The sequence below is a fragment of the Pholcus phalangioides genome, unplaced genomic scaffold (assembly GCF_987345545.1).
Source record: "Pholcus phalangioides strain wild (caught in Gottingen) unplaced genomic scaffold, Ppha-v1.0 ptg000042l_1, whole genome shotgun sequence".
NCBI lineage: Eukaryota > Metazoa > Arthropoda > Arachnida > Araneae > Pholcidae > Pholcus > Pholcus phalangioides.
The window spans coordinates 32,877,297-32,904,971 of record NW_028301628.1 but is presented as its reverse complement, the minus strand read 5'-3'; the positions used below and the strand labels follow the sequence as shown (position 1 = coordinate 32,904,971).

General features: G+C 36.8%; 1 protein-coding gene across 1 annotated transcript in view; it reads right to left on the bottom strand.

Moving 5' to 3' along the window:
* Positions 1-27,675, bottom strand: part of rg (A kinase anchor protein rugose) — a 152,755-nt gene that overhangs the window by 20,711 nt on the left and 104,369 nt on the right. The window contains exons 37-43 of the mRNA XM_089255286.1: positions 6,581-6,698; positions 6,269-6,371; positions 4,160-4,275; positions 3,714-3,826; positions 3,413-3,553; positions 640-759; positions 363-515 (exon numbers count right to left, since the gene is read on the bottom strand). Coding sequence (XP_089111412.1) covers positions 363-515; positions 640-759; positions 3,413-3,553; positions 3,714-3,826; positions 4,160-4,275; positions 6,269-6,371; positions 6,581-6,698 — 864 coding nt within the window. The remainder of the gene's footprint in view (positions 1-362; positions 516-639; positions 760-3,412; positions 3,554-3,713; positions 3,827-4,159; positions 4,276-6,268; positions 6,372-6,580; positions 6,699-27,675) is intronic.

Below are 27,675 nucleotides of genomic sequence, written 5' to 3'. Positions count from 1 at the left end.
CAAATGAAAACATAATAAAACAAATGGTCCGCATACAACCTCCCCCCCCCCCCCCTCCAAATAACCTTAAAAATGATACAATTTCTGCTTTGACAGAAATCATTAGTTGCAATCTCCAACATTTGTAATATTTGGCAATATATCAATGATTCCCTGTTCAATTAAAATCAATTACACAAATTTTGTTGATAGGATTTGGTAAAAAAGTAGGAAAAGTAAAACAAAAACTAGAAAGTAGAACAAAAGTAGGACATTTTACCAAAAAGTAGGAAAAGTAGGACAAGTGGGAGCCCTGGATTATGTATAAATTAGCACCCTATCACTCTTAAAACCTAATGAATATTATTAATGCAACTGCTCACCATCCTGTTGATGCGAACAAACTCTTCAGGAGTCGAAGACCAAAGTGGAAGAACTACATCTCCAACAGGTGTACCATCTTCTTGACAGCCCAACTGGTAATTATTTTTGTTCATAAATATTTCAGCCAGATAGAAAAACTCGGGGATCAACTCCTGTCAAGTAAAGAAGAAAAAAAAGCAGATGTGCGTGATTTATAAATAACTAATAATTATGAAAAATAACACATTTTGTTTTGTGTCAACTCATATAGCACAAAAGATTTTCAGTTTTACATACTTTGACATCCGATGTATCCCTCTGACAGTTTTTCCAAGCTTGAGCAACACTGGCAAACATGCGATTGGCATGATCAAATTTTCCTCCTTGCAGACTCAGAAACATAGTAGTGAATGGTTCCTTTGAAAAGAAAGATAGAATTAAATGAAAACAAGAGTAGATACATAAATAAGTTTTAAAAAAATGACCAATTTATTAGATTATTAAAAGCAAAACTCTGGGCAATCAGAAATACAACACAACAAAACAATCTGCAAGTTATCCCCAAATAATCATATTAAAACCATAAATATGTCAAATCTATCTATCGCTCATTATCAGAAATCACTTTTTTAGACAGATACCTCGAATAAAAATGAAAATTCATTTCAGAATCATATTCATGAGAAAAACATTTTTTAGCCACAAATAGATTGCTCGGAGATTTCTACAAAAAGTTTTTTAATTCCTTCTATTAATCAACTGTACATGCACCTTGTACATATTACAAATATACAAATATTTCTTTGCAGAAGTTCTAACGCATCGATACATGCCAGAATGTGTGTTCCGAGTGTATAAGTGACCCCTAATGTATTTACATTGTAGGAGTTGTGCTTGTATCATTTTGTTGCTGGTGCTGCCATCTGTCTCCCACACTTCAAAGCAAAAATGACAAATGTCCAAATTTAAGTGTTATGTAAGTGTCGTGTTGAGGGTCTGTCTGTTCTCTGTGGAGAGATATTATTTTAAATGGGAGACTGACTCATATTCACGCTTCAAAGTTGGAAAACCACAGAAAAAAAACTTCAGTCAACCACCACAATGTCGCCAACAGGGTTCAAACCTGGATTCTCCTGATCAGAGTCCAACACAATGCCCATGCAACAAGTGCACAGCGGCCTTCAATTCCATCTGAATACTGCTCAAAGTTTACATATAAGTTTTATAAAACAGTAAGAAGCCAAAGGGGGAAAAAATATGAAAACTCACAACAGCTTTTACAATTGGATGAAAAGTGGAAAATTTAAAAATACAAAAACTGAAAATCTTTTTATTTTCCAAAGTTTACACATCCAGGGGTGGGAAGTGACCAAGTCCATTTTGGAGCAGCCTTGGAGCAGCGAAATTCAGGATTCGGAGCAGTTTTGGAGCAGCAAATTCGGGATTTGGAGCAATTTTGGAGCAGCAAAATATGATATTCGGAGCAGATATTTATAAATTGGAGCAGTGAAATTAACAAGAATATTTTCGTTAACCCTCAACCCTTTTCAAAATAAAGCTGCACTGTCTTTTGTTATCAAACATCTATTCATCAGCTTGATTTTTGTTTTTAGTGTTTTAGGTTTTTGACACCTTGTTTGAAAGAGTGGCTGTCATAAAATTTTTTGCACCCGTCTATTTAAGATGATTTTTGCTTACTGAGGGCACTATTTGCTGCCTTGAACAGCAGCACTTCAAATGAGCTAGAAAAATTTTATAAGTTTTTAATTTTTTTATACTTGGAAAGAAATTGTTGCAAAATGGGAGAGAATTTCGGTAGAATCAACTCTATGTTTGGCGATTCAGCGCTCATTATTATCTGGCGAGATTGGCAATCTGACACTCGTTATTTGGCGATATTGACGATTTAACACTCGTTATTCGACAACATTGGTGATTTAACGCTCGTTATTCGGCAACATTGGCGATATTCGGCAAAATTTCTAAACTAACATTCGTAATTCGGCGGACATGCGCTTTTTACTTCCGGAATGAAAATTTTTTTCACGAAACATCGAGATTTAACACAATCACAATCAACTACAGCAATTTCTGCTGCTTCCAGTGACGACTTTTCTTTTAAACGGAAACACTCAAATTTGCACTTTAAAGCTGAAAGGCATTGCAAACCATCTTCAGTTCCGGACAATATCGGGTTTCGCGATATTGTCCGGATGGATCAGGGACCCATAGTTTAAGGCGATAGTTTAAGTATAGTGGAATAAAACACGCTCTTCTCATAAAGAAACGTTTCGTGGCTAGCGGGAAAAAATTTTTTTGCCGTCCTTTCCGATATTTCGGGCATACTGAAGCGAAATTCGCTATTTGGCGCAGAAAAATGCGAAAATACGCTATTGGAGCAGGATGGCGCAAGATATTAGTTTTGGCGCAGTGCGGCACAATTGGCGCAGAGTTCCCACCCCTGCACATCCTAAAAGTGTTGATGGGTGATGTGTCCAATTATGTTCCCTATGTGATATGGTCAGTTCATTTCTCTGTCTCATACATAGAGAGAGAGAGAGAGAAAAGATAAGCTACTGGAATGGCCCAAACTCTGTGTGTGTATGTCTAGTATGAAGCTAAAAGTCTTGCCATGTGCACTAAAAACAATAAAGCCAAAGTTATTTTTTCTTTTTAGAATGGCTACAGAAATTAGGATACAGGGTAAATGTAAGAGTACCGCAGATAAAAAACTAAGTAAGAGTACCGCAGATAAAAAAAAACTTTGACAACCACTGCCCCAAAACTTCAGAGAATGAAAATGGTGCAATTTAAAGTTATACATATGGCACCATTTTGGGGACAAAAGCAAAGGCTAAAAAATTTTATTGGGTAAATTTGTTGAGAATTTTTTTTCTTCCAAAATCAAGAAAAAGTGAGGATTTTTTGCAATTGCCAGAAAAACTCTACAGATTTAGGAAGTTCCTGGGCGTTTTAGAAATAAGACTTGAAATTAAGACTCAGCTGTGTGGTACTGTATAAGCACAAACAATTTTTTAAATAATTCCATTCATAAATAAAAATTACTTACAATTCTGATGAGCCAGTTCAAAGTGAAGGCTGCAGTAGAGTAATGGGTTCCATAGTGGAAAGGAGGAATAGTATCATGCTCCCATGTTTCATAACGATCTTCAAAAAATGCTTTGCGACTTGGATTCAGAGCACCAACTGGCTGCATAACAACAAAGTAATAACATTAACAAAAGACAAAAACAGTTCAATTCTTTTTCCAGAAACTTTTTTTGTGTATACAGAATGGCTCTCATGCTAGTATTCACGCATAAAAAAAAAGTTATAATTTCATAAACTGCTGCTTTATAACTCACTCTTACCTTTGATAAGTCACGGTAATTACTAGGCAGGCTGAGATCTAACTCTGGGGATTCATAGTTTGTAAGTACCCAAGGAAAAACAGGATACTGATTGAGATCATTGTAAGTACGTCCTGAAATGAGTTTAAATCACAGTAAAGAATAAAAATATTGAAAAACAGAAATAACATGAGCATTTGGACAGGGTTGTTCAAAAGGCGGGAAACTTTTCAAAAAAAGTCTTCCGATTACATTCGCCAGAATTTCTCGCTCCTCTGCTTTTCATTTGTAGCAAAAGACATCACTCCATGTTAAAACTATTCAATGTAACATATAGTAAGTCAAATACAAGTTTATCATCATCTGGCAAGTTTAATAAAGAATTATTCTGCATTTTACTTTTAGCATACTGGACCAACGCACATTATGTACAACAAGCACATTTTCAAATAATTAATATAACTTACCTGCAATAGTGTTCAAGAACATCAGGTATTCAAAATTTGTAATTTCTCTCCTTTGCCATTTCTGTGTCATGTTGGACTGTTGAAATATTTGACGAGGGGACATGAGAGATGCTCGCCTGCATTGGAAAAAATAATATCAATGAATGAAAGCGAAAGTAAGATATGAAAAATGTTTAAGATGCCTGATATTTTCCAAACCACCACAAAAACTGCATTAGGTTTTGAATTCCCATACCCTATACAATGCATATTTTCTATTTTAAAATTGCTATATTCACAGCTGGTTATTCTTTCATCCCATTGAAATAATTCAATGCTTTGAAATTTCTATCAGTGGTTAATTAGCATGGGCACTGTTTGATAATAGTGTAACAGAGAAAAAAAATAACTGTGAAGAAAATAACTGCTCTTAAGAATCAAACAGTGCAACGTAGATTTGAAATGAAACTTTATACTAAATTTTATCATCATATCTAACCATTGCTGCAAATGCCTTTTTTCACCTATTTCTAAACTTTTTGTAAAGCACCCTTTTTGAATGTTTCCGGCAATAAATGCCTATTTAATTCAACAAACTTTTTAACATTGTTGTAAGTTAATTCATGGATTTAAGAAATCATATTATGTATAATTCAGATATTTTGAGTAACAATCAGGGCCGCAACTAGGGAGAGTGAGGGAGTGAGTCTGGTGCCCCGGCTGCTGGACCAGGAAGGACACAAGTTTATTTTTTTTGTTACAAAAATTACGGGGGAGGGGGGACACAAACTATGCACCCCCAGACGACAAATTTTCATTTTGTTCCTGTATACAATGCAGTCCAGTCTAATGTATAGCTGACCAATGACTTCACAAGAGGCCACCAGTTGAAGTCATGGCTTACATAGGGCACATTATATGGTGCACTGGCCCTGGTTATTTTGATTTTATTTTTTTTACACCATAATGCGTTTCAAACAATGATACAAGATGCACTGCAAGCAATCGCAGCAAGTTGTTCTAGGCACATATTTAATGTTCAAATAAATTGTCTAGAGCTGCCCTCAGACGGCTGTGTGACAGGTGTAGCCACAATGAACCCAGCTCTTGAAGGAGTGCCACATATACAAATGCAAATACAACACCACAACAGGCAAAACGCCCAACGAGGTGGCTGAGAAAAAGATGCCCATAAAAATATGGATGTCATATATTTCAAAAATATAGCAACTCAATTAAAAATGCAATTAGCAAAAATTATAATCAATATATACACATGATAAAATATTATACAATATCCATAAAGAATACTTATGGTTGTCTTATTCTAAGTATGGATAGTTTCTCGATTTACCCCAACATGTTCATCATATTTCTTTTTAAACGTGTCAATTGTGTTACAATTTACTACCTCTGGGGGTAAGCTATTCCATTCATTAACAACCCTATTAGAGAAAAATTTCCCCTGCAACACTATAACCTCGCATTGTCCCCTACCCATCGATACTGGGTGTCCCCTTGTAAGAGCAGTTGATTGGCAGTGTACTAAAAGTTCATGGTCCATCCTATCCATCCCGTTAAAAATTTTGAACACTTCGATCATATCTCCTCAACACCTGCATTCATCCAATGCATAGTCCCCCAAACTTTTTGTTCCATCGCCCCCTTCATCAGAATTTTTTTCCTCTCATCGCTCCCTAACTCAAGTAAACCCATAGGATCCAATGTTAAATCAGTAGGTTCTATCGCCCCCTAGTGGGCGATGGAATGGTCCAAGGGGGCGATATTGCCCACTTTGGGAAACACTGATCCAATGTAATCACAACCATTTTCTCTATGGGTTCTGTGTCTGGTAATGGTGGGCCCTGAAATCGATCTTATCCTGAGGAACCACAAACACTTTATTTTTGGCATCAAATCAATTTAATTTGGATAATAATGTGATAATTATAAGCTATAACTGAACTGGTAAATGGAGTTGGTGCAATCAATTTTTCAGAAAATTTTCAGATTCTTAATATCTTAACGTTTAGTTATTTTGCCTTTCTCTTTCATTAATTATAAATGCCTATTTTTGGTGCCAAAACTTCCAGGCCCTACTAGTCATAAATAAAACTTGACGAATGTCACCTGGTTTGAGGAATTCCATATTTGATGCCAACTCCAACACAAGGAAGTGCTTTGACCACCTTCTTGACTGTATTGTGATCCATAAAAGCGAGCATAATTGATGCTAAAAAAACCAACAAAAAGAGAAAAGGAATGATACACAAATACATCAATTGAAGAAAATATAAAAGTAAGAAAATAAATAAAAACCAGGCAAATAAAGGCATATAAAGAGTAAATAATAATAAAAATATATTTTTTTGGAAACTCCCCAACTCTTCCCAACTTAAAAGAACTCAAACATCCATCTGATTTTATTCAATTTCAACTTACTTCGCGATGCCAAGAATATTTCCAAAGCAACATTTTGTAGCAGATATCGCCTGGAGAAAACTGCTCTGATTTCACTAAAGTGCCATTTTCCATGAACATGATCACAGTATTTGAGAACCTAATAAGGAGTAGGAAATAAATTTCAATCTCATCAAATCATTATCAAAAATAAAATAAAAGGAAAAAAAAGCTATTAGAATACAAATTATAATTACGAAAAAAATAGTTATAGAGAGATATAGATGGCTTTTTTCTCAGCCAGAGATATCAAGGAAACAGTTATTTTCCGGATATTATGCTGAGGTGAGCTCGGAAAGAAAAGTCATCACGTCTCCGCCGGGACTCGAACCCAGGCCCTCTTGCATACCGGGCAAGCATGCTTAGTTAGTAGCATGCTTGCCATTATTAAAAATAGTTATGTTCCAAGTGTTTTAGAATCACAATTGTACGTCATATAAAAATTTATAATTAAATTACCACAAAACACAAGAGTAAAGAAATCGCTATGATACTAAATTGTTGATGAACAACTCTGACTTTGAAATGAGATTTGTCTAATTAATTAAGAGAATCTTGATATTTATTTCATGACTACTGAATATGGCCATACCAAGGTCATTTTCTGCATTCAAGGGCTGATTAGACAGGGACCAACAGATTGTTGCTGTATCCAAAAAGCAGGGATCGATACAGTGCTGGCCGAAAATATAATTTTAGAGAGTAATTCCCCTCTTTTCCAAAATTTTAATTGGTATTTTCGTAAAAGGGGAAATATTTTTTTAATCAGTGAGAAATAACACTTTTAAAAAAAACTGCCCAAAATTTGAAAGTGTTTTCACTATTCAAGGAAATTCAGAGCAGTAAAATTCTATTTTGATGTGTGAATCACGCATCTAGATGAGTATTGGTGAACAACACTGGTGTTCAACATGGTTTTTCTTTTATGACTTAAACTATTAGGTGGGGAACTTCCTTTTGTAGCAACCTTTTTCTACAGCAGTGGTTCTCAAAGCGTGCGTCACGGCTCCTGGGGCATCGCCGACCATTATTAGCGGCGTCGTGATGAGCTGTTAATATTGACACGAGCCAGTTTGATGCTTTAAATAAGCAATTCTTTGTAGGACTATTAGTGGGGAGCTGCTGGTAGACTTTGACTAAGGGCAAGAAAGCCAAGGTGACAAAAGTTTTAAGAACCACTGTTCTATGGTCATGTTGTCAAAATATTTCTAGTGTACCTCCACCAGGGCCCATTTATCGTAAATTCAGGTCCTGGGCATTGCATTTGAAAATTTAACATAAGGAACTCGCTAGGGTGCTTTTCTTTTGTCTTGTGGTATCATACATTGCATTAGGATTGAGTGACCTCGCTACTTCATCAAACACATAAAAATGTTCTAAGAAAGGGAGGTAAAAGACCGAAATTTTTGGGCTCCTGAAAATTAGTGGGCCCGGGCACGTGCCCCGTACGCCCATATGATATATAGGCCCTGACCTCCGCGTCAAGAAAGATTCCGACAGAGACGAATCGGGTATCGAACTCACGACACCTCTGAACATCCTTTGGTACAGCTGACAAAGAATTCATCCTATTATTGAACTTTTTTTTTTTTGAAAATCTTATTAACATTAAAACTATTTTTAGCTGAGCTCAGTGATTGCGAAATTGATTCAAGCACGAAAAAAAGTTTTCCTTCAACCAATTCTTATACAATTTTTTTTTTCTTCAGAATTTATATCGGAATTTTTTTTTCCCACTAGCTCATTTTACTACTTTTTGAATTTCAATCAACGAAACTGGCAACTTACAAAAACCTTTACGTACTTCCGACGAGTACGACTGAGATCGAATATCCTGTGTTATATGACCGTGAATTTCCATGTAAGATTCAAGTCAAACTATTGCATGTGTAGGTAGAGAGATTGGTACGAAACGATATCAAGTGACAGCCAAGCTGACTTTGCCTGAGGCCGCCGAAACGTCAAGACTAGACTTGGAAGACATAACACATATTACCACGACTTCATCATATTTTCTGATTAGAAATTTCCACACGTATCCCAAAATAATTTTATCTTATGGCTGGTTCAACGAAACACTTACGTGTTGAAAAAGGTAAAAATTGGGCTGGAAAGAAAACTAGAAATTCTAAATTTCTAGTTTTCTTTCTTTTTCCTTGTCACATGGTTTTATCGGCTTTTCTGTGATAGAAATAAAATGGATTTATGAATTCAAATGTAAGTAAAGAAAATATTGTTACTGCCCGAAATTCCAAGCCTCGGTGAATGAGAAAAAGAAAGAAGAAGCCTAGATATTTACGGCAGCCTTCAAAGCAGATGTTTTACGACCTGTTTTTCCCAGCGTTTGCTTTGGTTCTTTCTGACTTTCACTGATAAGAGAGGTTTGGCTGTTGCTCCCTCAATGAGTTTTTTTCCCCCTTCTTTCAGGTCAAGTAAAACAAACGTAACGCCGGAATTCAACAAAATTGTAAAAGTTCCTTTAAAATATTTCGCGACCGTATTTAAGCACAATCAAAAATATTGGGTTTTTTTTTGGATAGCTATCTTTTAATGATAATAATATACAGTAAAAGTCATAACGAGTACAGCTTATAACGAGTGATTGTCAAATAACTAAATGTTAAACATACAAAAATATTCGGCTATAGCTAATTGAAAATTAGGAAACATTTGCTATAACGTCAAAAGAATTCTCAAAAATTCGAGTTTTTCCTATTCTTTCTCCAAGAATTTAACATGGTAACTCTCATCATGGCACATGTTATTAGTAAAAATTACACACACTCGGTAAGTCGAACGGAGAATGGACAAAGAAAAGTCAAATTGTTTCAACCCCTTCTTCCTATTTTCGGCCTTCCCCGCTATACACATGGGTTATGTGACGATTTTATTGGACTTTTATCTCTTCTAGTGACAGTGAGATCACAGGCCTAGCACATGCAGTTTAAAATCGTTCCCGAATGACTGAAAAAATCGAGCTAAAAAACTTTCTGATCAGCGGGAAAATGTTGACAAGTCCATACCCATGTGTGAAAGTGAACAGTAATATAATAATTGAGACTTTTAATTGTTCAGTTGGTCGAATAAATTAAATAAATAAATAAATCACTTTAATACGAAATTGTATGCATAAAAATGTCAAAGAATTTACTTCCAACTCAGTATTTTACAAACCCAATTTTTCAAGACCGCGGATTACATTTCCCCAGAATGGAAACTTCCGATAAGGATACAAAGTTTTAGATAAAACTAAAAACGCTGTAAACTTCAGATTGAGTTTCATCACAAACGAGAAGAAATAAACATAAGACTTTTGCAGATGTGATTCAAATGCCGATGATATGACGATAGAGATGGCTATGATGCAAACAGAAACAGCAGCCACGCATCACAACTCCCGAAGGACAACTTCCAGTCGAGATAGGATACATACCAACGATGAAAACTCATTTAATCGCTTCTGGTGTCTCTTCAAATGGCCTGAACATGCTCTTTTTGAATCACTTCTCTTCATGCACTCTAAAGTGGTCACGCGCGTGTGAAAAAAAACATGAAAACAAGAAATATATTGTGATGTTTTAACTAAAGAGCTTCCTAAGGGGGAGAAGAAAAAAAAACACTGCTCTCGTTCCCCTTTTAACTGGTCCCTAATGCGATTACATAAAATGCATATATGTATGCTTCTCCCATCGTACACGAGCGCGTGCTCCGGCAGGGGAAGCCTTCAATTACAGAATGAGAGAGAGCAGAAATCTAATTTGCTCTCTTTCTCAACCCCCGTAGAGTAAGCAGGGTGAAGGGTAATAGCGTTTAGATTCGATTAGAGGCAGATGAGCTAGATCTCATGCGATGAGGAAAAACACCAACTCATCCGTGACTGAGAGCAATCGCACGTGGGGGTGTTTAGCAGAGAGAAATCATCCATCGACGAACGAACTTGTTCTTTCTCAAGTGCTTATTACCACGAACACGGTCGTGATGTCAAACGCATTTACAGACAGATTTGAATTTTTCCAGATATTCGAGGTTCTCTTAACCTTCAAATAAAAAGCACAAGTGTAACATTGTATAAGTGTATTGTTTTCACTCAGAAAATAAAAACTGAGGGGAGAAATACAGTAAAACCTCTCAATAAGGGACACCCATAGGACCAGATATTTTATCCCTTAAATGGGTTCATCTTATTCAAAGGCAAAAGTTTTCATTCGAAAGTACACGGATCTGAACATTCGTCCCTTAAATAGAGGTGTCCCTTATTCGTAGTGTCTAACGGAGCTTTGGCTGCACATTTTTGAATATTGATACGAGTAGGACTATCAACTTTTTTTCCCCAGATTAATTTATGATTGGTTTTATCGTCATTTAATAACCTGCAAGGATGACGTCACTCTCCGCTACCATACGAAGGATTTAACAACTGGTTGTTGCGAAGATATATTTTGGAAAGAGAGAAAATTCAACTGCCCCTGCGGGAAATCGAACCCACGTCCTTTCACTTTCCGGGTGAACGCCCTAGACTACAGACCTATCCCTAGACGTCGCCATCTGGTGGCAGCTTCGGCAGTTGTGAGCTTGTCCTGAGTCTGGTCCGGCCGTCCACGTACGGTCCCTTTCAGTGTACACGAGCTCCAAGGAAAGATTGAGAGATTCGGTGCCTCTGTAGTCTAGTGGTCTACGGCGTTCACCCGGAAAGTGAAAGGACGTGGGTTCGATTCCCCGTAGGAGAAGTTGAATTTTCTCTTTCCAAAATATATCTTCGCAACAGCCAGTTGTTAAATCCTTCGTATTTAATAACCTACTTAAAAAAATGCAAGTGACTATACAAAGTCTCTTCTTTTTTCCTTGGATCCAAAGATTACAACAGGCTGCTCACACGCTACAATGTCCAAACCGGAATAAATTTCGAATTATAGATTGATCAAGGGGTCATTCAAGTATTACGTCAGCATCGGGGAGGGGGGGGGGGGGGTTCGGATTTGCTGACTTTTGATGAGGAGGGGGGTTTGAAGGTTGCTTACGTCATCAACCACCCTTTTTGAAGATATGAAATATTCTAAGCTGCTGACGAAATTTCGCTGACAAGGGAAGAGGGGGTCAGTGTTTTGCTGACTTTTGCTGACAAGGAGGAAGGGGGTCAAAAATGGCTAAAAATCTGCTTACGTAATACTTGAATGGCCCCTAATGGTAAATATGATAAATCTGATTATTATGCATAATCACCAACCATTCTGGTAAGTTTGATAAATATTGAGGATTTATCCCCAGCTCGTATTGGTAAATATGATAAATCGTCAATCGATTATTTAAATTTTCCGGACATTACACAGGAACTTCAGTACAGAATGATGAATTTGATCAGTCATGTTGGTTATGTTTACAACATGTCAATAAATATGAAAAAAGCCAACATCAAAAAGAGGGCGGTGAAAAAATATATTTATCTTCTTCACTCTTATTTCAATTTAGTTTTTGCGGCAAAATACGTGTAGTGGATGCCTCACGTACGGGCAAACCTGTTAAGTGGTTAAATTAAAGTGATGTTCCCACATGATTTCTTCCATATTTATCAAGCTCACCATTTGGGAACTATGCACAATCACTGGTAAAAGTGATAAATGCAATAAAATTGATCAAACTTACGATTGTGATGAGCAATCGCACTTCTATTCATGAAATGACAGACACAACTTAAAAAAAAATTTCATTGCTTCTGATGAAAAGTTAACGAGCAATGAATGCTAAATACAGTGTTACATGAAGTCCGAAATTCTTCACAAATAAGCGCTGAGGACCACGGAATAGTGCCGTAAGTCTACATTCGTAGTCTACAAGTAATAAGTCTATAGTAATACCGTAGTCTACATTCTTCAAAAGTGAATCCAAAAACAGAAGCTAACTATTTTAATTCTGATAACTACTTCACCAAACACCAACTCTGGCCATATCGCTATATTGCAATTTACTGCCATTAGTGAGATGGGTTGGAAGTGAAGGCGCTGGCTATCGGTGGTCGCCTCGAGTTCGTTAGGGAAAATATCTTATATATATCCCTCCCCCCCTTGGGTTTGAACCCGGGACCCACCCCTTCCAGGTGAATACATTCTTCCTCACTTTTCATGGATCAGAGAGTTCTAATACAGATTTAAAAAAAAAAACACTTCACCCCGTAAAAGAGAATCCTCCTCAATGCAAGCAGTTTTCATAACTGTTTATCAGAAGTGCTCTTCAAAACCCAATGTAGCAAAACGAATGCATACGGGATCACAGAAGCGTGAAATGGTGCATCTCACTAAGTTGGGACTCGGCACAAGAAAAAGAAGTAGTGCGTTGAGTGGAATAAAGAAGAAGCAATTGCTTGTTTCTTTTTTCAGAGTCTAAATACACCGAAAAAGATTCAACAGAGTGGAATATTCACTGAATAAGAAAAAATAGCAACATGAATTCACTTTCTGAGTCCTGGTTCACTTCAGATTCCGCCAATAGCTAATTTAAGACATGTTTGAGCTCATTCTTTAAACTGTAGCGACCTCTAACGGCTTTGAATTGATTACTAGAGATTTAGCGAATATGTGATTTGAGGTAGTATTTCAAATTACCTTATTTTCTTGCGTATAAGACTGAGGATTAGACATTAAAAAATTGGAATTAGAATTTTTTGGTGCGGATTATACAGGGTGTCCTGAAAGTTCTAATTCGGCCTCTCATCAATCGTTCGTTATAGAGGTATGGTTCCACTTCAAAAAAATGCGCAAAATGTATTTAGAAATCACTCTCTACCAGTTTTGAGAGTGAAAATAAAGTGTGTCATACAATAAAAAGTTCACCTTTTTATACGATTCCCGTCCTCTAACTTTAATTAGAAATGTTGTTACCTTATCTCTCTTGACACCAATAAAACAAAAATCCCATATTTCTACATGTAATTACTAATGTAATATTTCTACATTCACTGAGCTATTGGAATTCGAAATCTAAGATAAAAGGGGAAAGAATACAAACTAACGGACAACGCTTCTTTCCCTCATTTATGCTCTTCTTTCCTAAATTTTCACTGATTTTGAAACTAACATCTCAACGAATATTGCACTTAAAAACTTTTTTTTCGGCTTCAGGAGAGGCAAGGCAACAACATTCTAATTAAAAGTTAGAGGACGGGAACCGTATACAAAATTAGACTATTTATGTTATGACACACTATATTTTCACTCTCAAAACTGCTAGAGAGTAATTTCTAAACACATCTTGAATATTTTTAAATTAGAGACATATCTCCACGATGAGATAAAGGCCGTATTAGGACTTACAGGCCATCCTCTATACTGCTGCGTCTTGTCTGCAGCTTTTATTTATAAGTTGGAATATAAATAAATATTTTCAAAATTTTTTAAAAAAAATGAATTTTTAAAGATTAAAATAGAGATAGATGGCGTAGAAAAATTAGTAAAAAATTAAGAAAATCGACATTGTCTCCACAAAAACGTGGCAAACACCCCCCAGCTTCAGTTCCTTAATATTTCGGTATTAACGAACGGAATTTCACATGCGGATTGTAGGCCAAGGCGGACTATATATATATATATATAAAGATGATATTTTTTCTCTGAAAGTAAAAAAAATTTGCTTCTGTGTTTTACACGCACAGGAAATTACAGTACAGTTGTTACAATCAAAGATGTCAATTGGTGACTACACGATGAAAAGACGCAACCCCCCCCCCCCCTTAAATACAGTAACTCAATCAAGTTCGTAACAAAATTAAACGATTATTACCGATATTAGCAGATATAATGCTCTGACATTAATCTTATTTTGACAGAAATCATAACTAAATTCGCCACTCAGCAAAGAATTTTTTTTAAATGACAATCACAGTTTGGCAACTTCAACGAAGTAGGGTGATACTATAGAGCAGCGGTTCTCAACCTTTTTTGAGTCGCAGAGCCCTTTCTGATGTATAATTTCTATGGAGGAGTCCCGTCGACCTATTTTTCATTCATTCATCAAAGTTACTGATTTATTATTATTATTGAAAAATACTTATAATTATTTTTTTCCAATTTGGGAGTTCACAAGGAGCCCCAAGGGCTCCGCGGAGCACCGGTTGAGAACCGCTGCTATAAAGCAATGTTTCTCAATCTTCCCCCATGTCCCCCGGACCATATTTTCTTCTTGTGACCCCCCATCTTGTCCAGGGACCCCTTATTCTCATCCAGTAACCCTTTCTACTCATTGTCAGCGAACTTTCTTTTTTAAGTTCTCAGAACTCCAGGCTAGAGTTAGTGAGTTTCTCTTTTCTGGTTCTATTCAGGGTCGTCTAAAACGTCATGTGCCTTTGGGCAAAGTGATGTTATCGAGGTCGTACTTAGCTGGAAGTAGCAGCTTTCACGTTTACATACTTATTCCCGAAAACCATAGCACCAGATCTCATGATTTAGACTCTAGGCCTGTGCTTCTCAAAGCGTGCGTCGCGGATCCTAGGGGCGTATAACGGCAAGCTGTTGACATTGATGATTGTCTACTTAGAGTTGTGAAGCTATTCTGGGGAGCCGTGGATAAACGTTGACTTGACAAGGGAGCCACTGGTGGCAAAAGTTTGAGAACCATTGCCCTAAGCACTCATGGACATCAGGCATCTGGGAAATATCTGTATAGACCCCCCCCCCCCATGCATTAGGACGGCATTGGTTCTGCTATATTCACAGAGTAATCAGACTTTTTCACAACATGTTAGAATTTTTTCAAAGCTCTCTGTGGCCGCTTGACCACCTATGATTTCTCCCCCTCCATTAGATTTTCACCCGTCCACTGCTATAGGGTATAAAAGCTCCATCGCGAAAATGAATTTTAGTAACTTAACGATTATAAATATAATTCTTTTGAAGAGTCTGCAATAAGATAATGATCTTGTGATTATTTTACGACGAAAATGCAAAAAAAAAAAAAAAAATTAATAGTTTGATTAATTGCTGCGGAAAATGTTATAGCAACAGGAGCTCAATTTACAAAATTTAAAAAATGCGTTAAAAATGTAACACATTTTGTACGCATGTACATGCGTAAATATGCGCTCGTTCATTTAAGGATAAAAAACGTCAGAAGAGAACCTGCACTGCGTTTGCAGCGTACTGTATAATAGCAGCTGGCGTCGGGCGCATTACTTCCGGCGGCTACACGTTAAAGGAACAGAAAAGAAAACGAATCTGACGAAAAGAAAATTTCGGGTCTTCATGTCAACTATGACCAACTAGGCGGAAACACTTAATAAGGGGGGCGGGATGAAGACTTTCATCGTCTCCCTCCCACCAAACTTCACTGAAATTCGAGTACGACAGAAAAGTGGTCACAGTTTAACACACTCCAGACTTGAGAGCAGACCCACTCTACACGCCATCAAAAGCGGCCGACTTACAGATTACTAGCTATATACGCCACTTGGAGGCAAAAAAAAAAATAAAAAAAATAAAAGCCACTAGGTTACTCTCTTTTCTCCGAGGGAAAGCCCTGATCCCAAAATTACTTTTCTTCTCGCAGATATGGGGGGAGGGGCGCAAAGAAAATGTTTCCTTCTATTTCTAAAAAGAGGAATTTACGTGAACGCGAGGAACGTCGAGTCCAAAATAAAGTCGACGAAAACTCTGCACCTGGTCACGTCAACAAAACAAGGGAAGGGAGGATCTGAATTAGCCCGTGCTTAATGTATTTATTTTTCCAGAATAATTACTGTGGATCCTTTTCAGGAAAAGTAAAAAAAATGTACCTGATGGTGAATCGTTCAGAAAGTAAAATATCGAGTCTTCTCGAAAGTTTTGAACGCTTGTAAGTTCTTGCAAGTTTTTCCAGCGAAGGGGGAAAAACTGAAAATTTCACTTCTATTTTTGAAGCACAGTAGAAGTCCGATATAACAAGCGATTTGCGAGTGATTCACAAACAGTTAATGTTAAAAATTATAGCGATTATAGGTTATAACAAGTTAAAAATTATTTAACTTCCGTTATGACGTCAACAAATATTTTCCGAAAAAATTCTCTCTCCCTCTCTCTGAGGTACTTCTAACAAAGAATATATTCAGAAATGTCAATTTTTTTTCCCTTTCAATACTTTTGGGCTTTCCCGCTATACACTTTGTATATGTGACAATTTTATTCGACTTTGGTCTCTCTCAATATTACGAGACTACGGTCACTCCCATAGCTTATTTTACCGAAAATCGTACTTCAAATTCGTTTCCAAACGGCTGAACAAATCGTGGTAAGAAGACTTTGAGATTAGTAGGGAATTTTCAACTGGTCCATAACGCCTGCAAAGAGAATTTCAATTTTGTTCAGTCAGAGTTGGCTAAATCATTTTGGAAATACGAAATTCTATGCAAAATGTCTGAGATTCCGGTGCTTCGAGAACAAAAATCAGTAAAATCAGTTTCACGAATGGAGAGTCCTGTTCATTCGCTAATATTGGGAACGAAATAATCTAAAAGACAATTATGTACAATGCAGATATATAGCTTGAATTTTCTACAATTCATAACCTGGCAAATTGAAATTCACTTACAACGAGAAGTCCGGTATAACGAAAATTTTCCCTGGGATTATAAGCTCTTGTTATTGCATGACTTATTTGCATGTATATGTGTATATATATACTCTTCTCTTTATCTTTTTTCTCACAAACCAAAGCTATTTCCAAGGTAATTTCGAAGGAGCATCTCCGTGGCTTTTGACACTATGACGCTGCATTAGTACTGTACATGCAGCGGTGATTTTTCATGGAAAAAAAATTCCAATGTAGCAAAAATGGCACAATGGCAAAATATGATAAAATATCTAATGCAATTTGTTTTTGAAGACCACAAAACATTAGTCATAAAAATAGGTCGATTTTGTTGCGTTTCAGAAGAATGTTATACACAGAATATCGATTCATTCAGTTTCTCTCCGACTAAATAATTTCACAGTTTCTGTGAATTGCAGTTTTGAAAATGATTGGAATTTCCTCTATGTTTCGAGTAATCATCCACTTCGATCCTCATCTTTTAGACTTCTCTTTTAGAAATTCCAATACTAGATTTACACAGTGGCGTCTTGAAAGTGAGCCCAACGGGGCCCAGCACTCCGAATCAAATAAGAGATTCTCTGTTATTGGAAAAGTTTATTTATTCTCAGATTATTTTTCATTAAATATGAATTTCCATAAATTCTGAAATTATTTTTTCATTAATTCTAAGAGTGTGTGTGCGTGCGCTTCTAGATACTATATTTTGATCGGCGGGCCACCCTGTTAACGAATGTTGCAAATTTTATTTATTTCATTGACGAAAACGGAAATTCACAAACTTCAATATCAACGTTTAAAGAGTCAACAGATATGACATTTCCACTGCCGAATTTTAATTTCAAACACATATTTTTAATTTTTGTTATTATTTGTACAGAAGTGGCTTTCGGTACTATTCAGCAGTTTATTTCCAATGGCCTATTCACAAAGGAATTTCAATGACTATGAAACAAAAAAAAAAAATCGGTTGCTTTCTTGTCAACTGTATTCTTCTCAAGATACGATGCAACTAGCAAAATAATAATAAAAAGAATGCATACATATAGTTACCATGAACCAGTTTCTTTTTCTTCCTCCTAACCAGAGGACCAAAAAGAAACTGTTTTGGCTGCTTGACTATTCTAACAATCCCCTCCCTCTCCCCTACCGCTGTTCCTCGCTTGTCTATAAGATCCGTTGTATGCTTGTGCTTATCAGAAAAGCCACAGACAGAATGGAATAACTTAGAAATGAACCAAGGCTTATCGAGATGACCCTCCAAAGCAAAGAACCGCACACACAGGTCGGCGCGGCACATCAGCATGGAAAAAAAAAAAGACGAACGACAGGGCCCTTGGAAATTCTTTCTTCAACCTCCGTCCATCAAAAAAGACCCTTGGCGACAGGAGCCCCTACTCACGTTCAAAGATCGTAATCCACATGATATTGACGCCACAAAGGTTCCCACGAGGACTTTAAGAATAATATATACAGTAAAAAATATGAATGTATACGCATGTATCATACATACGAGTTCATCGGTGGACTTAACAATTACCACAGATGAATGATTGTACTGGACAAACTAATGTCACACGAATATATAATAACAACAACAAAATTCAATTGATGCGCAATGCTTTGAAATAACTGTGGTTTGGTGTTCGGATGCTAATAGCCGAACCCGCTTATAAAAAATCGGGTATTACGAAGTAACGATAAAAACTAATTTTTTCCGTCCCAGTAAATCTGCGACACCAAACTGTCAAAAAGAAATACCGCTTATAACGCATTGCCACATTTATGAATATCGGATACAACAAAGTTTTCCACAAGAATTTAATTTTTTTTATAATAAAATCGAAAGTTCTCTTTCAGAAACGAAGTCCGAATGTGAAGAATGCGAAGTGTTACTGTGTACTATCTCGACTGCAGTTTTCCAACTTTAAGACACGAATGTAATGACCTACAACACGATATTTACAAAACATAAAAACTCAATCATTTAACATCTTCACTTCAAAATACGGAACACAGATGGCAGCACTAAGATTACGAAAAGAAGCACAAGTTCAACATGAAGGGCAGCATTTAGGGCCACGTATATACATATACACGCAACACGTTCTTGCATGTACCGATTCATTAGAAATTCCACCGAGGAATTGCACGAAGTGCATGTACGGTTAAGCAATCATACTATTAAGAGAAGGACTATGGCCGTGTTCTGTTAGTGCCATCTATAGCTAGTTCTGTTAATTTCCAAAACCGCTCGGATAAAGAGGGATAATAATAATAATATAGCATAATCTTTTGTTTGATGTCACCGTTTCTTAGTCTTTGTGAACCCCAGGATCCTTAAAATGTCTGTAACAGTTCAAAGTACCACTTACAGCAGTGGTTCTTAGATTTTTTTCACCCGCATTCATTCATCACATTCATTCGAGGCTACCCAGAATAGTCTAATAAAGAGCCATTTTCAATGCACTGAATTGGCGCACGTCAATATCGACAACTCGCCTCTGACAAAGGTCGGGGAATCTCCAAGAAGCCGTGGCGTACACTTGTAGAACCCTAACTGTACATGGGTCTAATATTTTATTCAAACTTGTCAATATCGTTACAACAGTGGAACCTTGATATAACGATATTCGTGAGCCAAAAAAAAAAATATCGTTGTAGAGGAATTACCGTTATATCGTTATCTTATCACGCGCCACCAAATTTATGCTGTTGTTAGCATCTTTCTAAATCTGCATTGTTAGTACCATGAGAAAACGCACTTGAAGGTATTTATTTATCGCGAAAAACTAATTAGTTGATTAATGAAATTCATTGTGTCTTACAGAGAAAGTGGAAATATCAACAGCTTTATCAACATTTTCAGTGATCATATGCAAAACACCGATGTTCAGATGCTCTTGGAAGAATGAAAACAAGTGACGTAGTCGAACCTCAAGACGATTTGGAGCGAAATGATAAAAAAAAATCTGTACGACTTAAAAATCTCTTAAAAATATACCGTTATGGAACCGGGGTCTTTAATCTTTTAGACACGGCGAGCCGAATTGACACTTCTCACAAAGGCGGCGGGCCACCAACTCTAGTAATTTAGTTACATCTTAATAGAAGGGGCCTATGTGGCTCTCAGTTAAACAGGGGCAAAAATAATTGGACACTTTTATTTATGCTGAAATTATTTCTTTCATTAACTATCACTTTTGATAAGTTCCAAAATAATTTTTTTCACTAATTATTTCTTTCATTCATTTATTCTAGAATTATTCATTTCATTTGTTCTAGAATGATTATTCTAAAAAAATGATTTCTTCCATTTATTAAAAAATTATTTCATTTATTAAAAATTATTTCTTTCATTTATTCTAGAATTATTTCTTTCATTTATTCTAGAATTATTTCTTTCATTTATTCTAGAATTGAAACTTGAATTTGAACTAGAATTGAACTTTGAATTTTCATAATCTCAAAATTGTTTCTTTCATCAATTCCGAAATAAATTGTTTCTTTCATCAATTCCGAAATAAATTGTTTCTTTCATCAATTCCGAAACTGTTTCTTTCATCAATTCCGAAATTATTTCTTTCATCAATTCTAGAATTAATCGTTCTTAATGTTTTCAACCATTTTCTGAAAATGATCGGCGGGCACGACGAAAAGCTCTGAGTGCCAAATGTGGGCCACGCATTGAAGGCTCCTGTTATAGAGGGATTTATCGCTATATCGAATATCGTTGTAGAGCAATTTACCGCTATATCGGGTATCGTTGTAGAAGGATTTATCGCTATATCGAGTATCAATGTAGCGAGGTTCCACTTTATTCTTTCCTAATACAACTTATTCCATCTTCGCGGACATTGAAAGTTAGGTTGAGAAACGCTGCTTCAAGTGGATTCCTCTCATTAAACTCGAGTATTTATCGTGTATCGGTTATAACGAATATTGGATGCTTGTGATTTTTTTCATGTTCTCGTGCGACTTCGTTATATCTGAGTTCGACTGTATTGTACCAATTCCACGAATCCAAACGCTTTCTTGCGAGAAGTTCGTCAGTGTGATTTCCATTTGTTTGCGTACTCACATAATAAAAATTACCCGTCAAATTGAAATGTAACCCCAGCGAATACGGATGGACGACTGTATATTTAATAAGTGCGTAGTGACAAAACAAATGAATACGTACATAATAATAAATATAAGTATAAACGGCCGTCGACTTACGACCGGGCATTAAGAATCGATTGGGCCGTAATTAGACACTGTAGGACGTCTCTATCATTTTATGTAGAGAAAACGTTTTAACTACACTAAACCGTTACATCCGTTCTAACATATTTTTTTTCAAAATACGCCATAAAATGTCTCGAAACACTTCTATATAACTTCCACAAAGTTTCTACACTCGTCTATTTCGATGAATGATATAATCTGAAGAGCCAAAAAAAACTGGTACAGGCATGCGTATAACACAACAAGTGTCTGGCATAATTGTTAGATCGGTTACTGCTGCTACAATATCAGGTTATCGAGATTTAAGTGAGTTTGAACGTGGTGTTATAGTCGGCGCACGAGAAATGGTACATCTCCGAGGTAGCGATGAAATTTGGATTTTCACGTACGACTATTTCACGAGTGTACCGTGAATATCGGGAATCCGGTAAAAAATTAAATCTACGACATCGCTGCGGCAGGAAAAAGATCATGCAAGAACGGGACCAACGACGACTGACGAGAATCATTAAACGTGACAGACGTGCAACCCTTCCGCAAATTGCTGCAGATTTCAATGCTGTACCATCAACAAGTGTCAGCGTGCGAACCGTTCAACGAAACATCATCGATATGGGCTTTTGGAGCCGAAGGCCCACTCGTGTACCCTTGATGACTGCACAACACAAAGCTTTACGCATCGCCTGGGCCCGACAACACCGACATTGGACTGTTGAGGACTGGAAACACGTTGCCTGGTCTGACGAGTCTCGGTTCCAATTGCTTCGAGCTGATGGACGTGTACGGGTATGGAGACAACCTCATGAATCCATGGACCCTACATGTCAACAGGGGACTGTTCAAGCTGGTGGAGGCTCTGTGATGGTATGGGGCGTGTGCAGTTGGCATGATATGGGACCCCTGATACGTCTAGATACGACTCTGACAGGTACGTAAGCATCCTGTCTGATCATCTGCACCCATTCATGTCCATTGTGCATTTCGACGGACTTGGACAATTTCAGCAGGACAATGCGACACCCCACACGTCCAGAATTGCTACAAAGTGGCTCCAGGAACACTCTTCTGACTTTAGACACTTCCGCTGGCCACCTAAATCGCCAGACATGAACATTATTGAACATATCTGGGATGCCTTGCAACGTACTGTTCAGAATCTCCACCCCCTCTTGCTCCTACGGATTTATGGACAGCCCTGCAGGATTCATGGTGTCAATTACCTCCAGCACTACTTCAGACATTAGTCGAGTCCATGACACGTCGTGTTGCGGCACTTCTGCGGGCTCGCGGGGGCCCTACACGATATTAGGCAGGTGTACCAGTTTTTTTGGCTCTTCAGCGTATTTACTTTACATCGATAGCATAGCAAGAGGAACTAGACATTTCCCGGAAAATAATGTTTCTGAAGGCTTACAGTAAATTTACTAATCGCTTTTAAAGATGAATTGTTTAGAGCAATTTTGTTTAGTACGACTTAATACGTCGAAACTTTCCGAATTCAAAACTCATAACAGCTTTAGGGGCCATTAAAGTATTACGTCAGCATCGATGGGGGCGAAGAGGGTCTCGGGTTTGCTAACTTTTGATGAAAAGAAGGGAGGGGAGGTCTGAATAATGCTTACGTCGTCAACCACCCTTTATAAAAAATATGAGATATTCTTAATGGCATCTTACTCAGTGTACCAAAAACGAGAATAAATTTTCGCTAGTTTGTGGGCACCCGAAATAACATTCGTCCTATTGATAAGTCCTCTATAGATCCGCTTCAGCGATCTCTAAATGCCCCGCTGATCCTTAAGTGAGCTGGAAATGTGTCCGGACTGCTCAAGTGTTCTAGGAATGTGTAGCGGGACGCTCGAAGTGCTGTGAAACTGTGTCGCGTGTCACTCAAATGATGTGTAACTATGCCGTTGATCACTTAAATAATCTGGGAATGTCCCGCGGGTAATTTGAGTGATGCAGAACTGCACTGCGGGCCACGTAAGTGCTCCAAAACTGTGAAACATTCCACATAAGAGTTCTTTAAATGTGTCGTGGATCATTTAAGTGATTTGTAGATGTGTCACGGGCCACTTAAATACTCTGGAATTGTGCCACGAATCATTTAAGCGATCTGTAAATTTGCCGCTTAGTTCATTTTCACCAAAATTAGGTTTGAGGTGGCGGACCACATCAGATATCTCCGAGGGTCATAAGTTTTGCATTTGTGGCTTAGAGGGTGGGTCGCAATGAATTTCTTAAAGAAAAAATTTTGCGTTCTTAGCCTTCAGATAGCATTGAAGTTAGCAGAGATTGATTATAATAGCATATAAAGATATTTTTCTTCCCAAATTACATTTGTTTTTAAACATTTTTTGCATCAAAAAATTTTTTTGTTTTTTTTGTTTTTGTTTTATCATCGGGAGGGTAGCATAAGCCCCACTATGCGCGTATGTATCTCATTCAAATATGCGTTAGGAGGAGGGAGAGAGTGCTGACGAAAATTTGCTGATAAGGGGGGAGGGGGCATCTGACTTACTGACAAGGGGGGTAAAAAATGGCTAAAATTCTGCTGACGTAATACTTGAATGGCCCCATAGCACAAAACGAGCAACTGCAACCTCTCTTGGGAAAAAAACGCACACACAGGCATGAATTCGTCAAGTGAAGTTAATTTCGAAACTCTAGCGTACGAAAAGAAACGAGTAGGAGACAACTTTTTTCAGCATTTCTTTTCTCAGTAATTTTCGGTACTCGCATCCAGACGTACCTAATCTATAGCTAGTGTAGTGTTATCGTCCTGCACCCTCCAGCTTCAGTTTTGAGTGAGAAAAAAGATATCCTCGCCATTAATAGACCAAAAAAGCATCTCGTTCCTTAGTTTCACTAAAGTCACGTCGAAAAACTCAAAGAAAAAAATTCAGGACGATAAAACACGGCTGACAACAAAATTAATGAAATAAGAATGCGGTATTTCTAAACGTATCGCAAGTGTCATAAGAAATATGCGTATAGTTTCAATCGTTAGATACATCGATTTTTGTCACCGAAACAACACTATCGATTTCGAGATCGACAGGATACTTTATACGGGAAAACATTTTGATCATTGAATCACCCTCGTCACACCATGGAAATGGATGGGATCTAGAGTTTACAGCAGATTGCGAAAGATCATGCTTCCTACCTGTTTTCGAGAATGGAACCCAGAAAGTTGGGAGGATTCAGTTCATTGGAGAGGTTGGTGCGAAAACTATACAGCTGCCATCAGACTAAATAAAATTCGTAGATGCATGTACTGTGATGAATTATTTCATCATCGTATAGATATCGTAACTATATAACAATCAACATTTATTTACTTTTACTCGCAGTGAAATTAGCTCACAAAAACCTTTCACATACCAGAAGCTACTTACGAAAATTTCTAAAATTTATACAGAATACGGTGGCACCACGGTACTTGTCGGTAATTCGTTTCGAAAGTTGTAATGAGTGCTGTAACCAACAAGTAGGCTACAGAACGTTTTCACACAAAATTTGATAAATAAGAGATTGACAGACATTTTTATTGTGAGGCCGTGAGCCGGTTATAATTTGGTGGCATTGTATATATAAATAAAAGATTGATGTTAGAAATGATTCTGCTGGTCTATTGACGCGATCGGAACACTGTTCATAACCAGTGCCATACCGTTGAGTGAAGGTACCATGAGGCAGATACAACATTTGGGACCCGTATGCTAATCTCTTTCTACATCTAATAATGTAGTTCATGTTGGGGGCCCCCTCGGACGTCGAGAGGCCCTGATGCATTGTTCGGTTGCCTCGACATTGTTAAAGACTTGTTCATAACTAACGAAGTCCTCAGAGGTGGGTCGATTTCTTCTAAATGGAGCAATGAGTTTTGAAAATATCGAGGGCGACTGTATTGTTAATAGACATATAAATGAACTTAATGTAGTAACTGGTTATACTGCGTCATGTGCATGTTTCAAATATATTCGATAAAGTTACAACGATACTTGATATAGCGATAAATCCCTCTACAACATTATTTTTTCGAGTCTTGTTTGGAAATGTTTCCACTCAAATGTTAAACTACTGCCTCTAAATATAACGATGATCCTCTACAACGATTTTTTTCTTGGTCCACATAGTATCGTTATATCGAGATTTCACTGTATTCGAATAGCGATTCCGGGACCATAAGGGGATTTTTAGACTGCATCAATACTCGGCGGCTTCAAAAGAAAAGGATGGGGGAAAAAAAGACTATTATAGAGATAATATTCGAACGCGAAGTCTCCCTTCACGGAGTAGAAAAATGCTTCCTCATCACTCTCCTTCCTTTGGTGAGTAACGGAGTGGAGTCAAGAGTCAATGCAAACACAGGAGAAGCCAGTGCAAAAGGGCGATAAGACACGAGTGTACACAAACACAACATACACAGCTCTCTGGCATCTCTAGTTCTTTAAACACTGCAGTACAGCATCTCCTCCAAAGTGAACATTATTCCAGATCGGGAGTGCTAAACCTTGTTTCCATTTCCACCACTTGCAGTAAAAAAGCACTGACATATAGTGTATCCACAAATTCATTTATTCAATTATTAAAATATACAATTTCTTCATTCGAAGATGAAACTTCAGATTCCCTTTGCATTATTCAATTAAATCTGTGTAATGTAACTTATTAATAAGTCGTATTTTCATTTCCCTACAGGCTAAATATGAGAATATTGAGCATGAGTAAATAAGCGATGCGTATATAACAGATTATTCGTGTATGCTCGTTCCTCCAGTAGACACGCAATTTCTGCCTGGAACATATCTTTAATGTATTAACGAAATAGGTAAAAATTTCTGCAACCAGAGACACTGATTTATTTGAAAGTTACACACAAAAAAAAAAAAGAAAAAAAAAGTATGCACTAAGAACATTGAAAAGAAATTACTAAGGTGTTCAAAAAATGAGAAATTGGTCAACGCTTTTTTTTAGTTAAGAGAATTAATAAACTATGAAAATGGCATGAATTTTTTCTTTGCATTTTAATAAGCTTTTAAGAAACTCCCACTTTTTTATATTTATTAATGTTCAAAATACCTCATTTAAAAACGACGTAAGTTTGTACGTATGTATTTTTTGGATTTAACATGATATCAAACCGATTCCATCACAGAATTAATTTTTTCTTCCACATTGAAATTTGTGAAACGCGAGTCATTTGATCAAAAAACTGAACATGGAATTTCCAATTTTCTAGGGATTCACTTTACGAAATTGAGTTAACCTCAGTGAAATTGAATTTTTCAGCTGCGTGTTATCTAACTGTAAAAATATAATCATTTAAATTCATTTACTCATGTTTACAATCCTATATTTTTTCAACGACAAATCACAATTACATAATGATTATTTCTTTTTCTTTGAGAAATACCATGAAATTTCATGGTATTTTTCGCAAATGAATAAACAACCACCAAAAAAGGTTTGGCAAAGGCGAGCAAAATACCAGTTTAGATGCTTAAAATCATGGGAAATACCAACTCGCCTTCATCCTGCGAAATCTAGATTATCCAATCAATGAAAAGCAGGGCGTCAGAGACTCGGTTTCGAAAATTTTTTGAGTGAGAGTTCAGAACGTTTCATTGGTTTTACTTGATTAAATAAATCGATATGAAACAAATTTAGTGTTATCTATATCAGAAGTTGTTTTTACAAGTTATCTTTTATAAATTTTTGAAAGTTTTCTAAAGGACCGAGTAAAACCTTCAAAAAAAATTTCAATATTTCTAAAAAGCAATTTCTTATTTATGAATTTATCTATAAAAAATGAAAAACAATTTTTTCTTTTATCTACTAGAAAAGAGGAGATAACATGGTACTGTATATTCATACAATTTTCGGTTAATTCCATAAAGTTTGTTGTGCGACAAACCTGCCGCCTATTGCCACAATACGCATATAAAATAATTAATTCACACCCTATAACATTTCACTTATACCAAAGGGTAAGGCATTAATAAAACCCGGAAGTTTAGGCACTAAAAAATAGGCAGGCAAAAGGGCACTAAAAGTGCTTAAAAATAGGCACTAAAAAGGCATTTATAATTAATGAACTAAAAAAATTAACTAAAAGCTACCATATAAAGGGTCCGAAAATAGACAAAAATCTTGACTGCACTCACTACATCTTTTCTGTTCCAATAATAATTTCATTACGAGTCAAATTAATTGAATGTCAAAGAAAAAGTGTTTGTGATCCCTCAAAATTAGGAAAATTAGGTCGCAGTTCGAGTCAATCGAATACTTAAAAT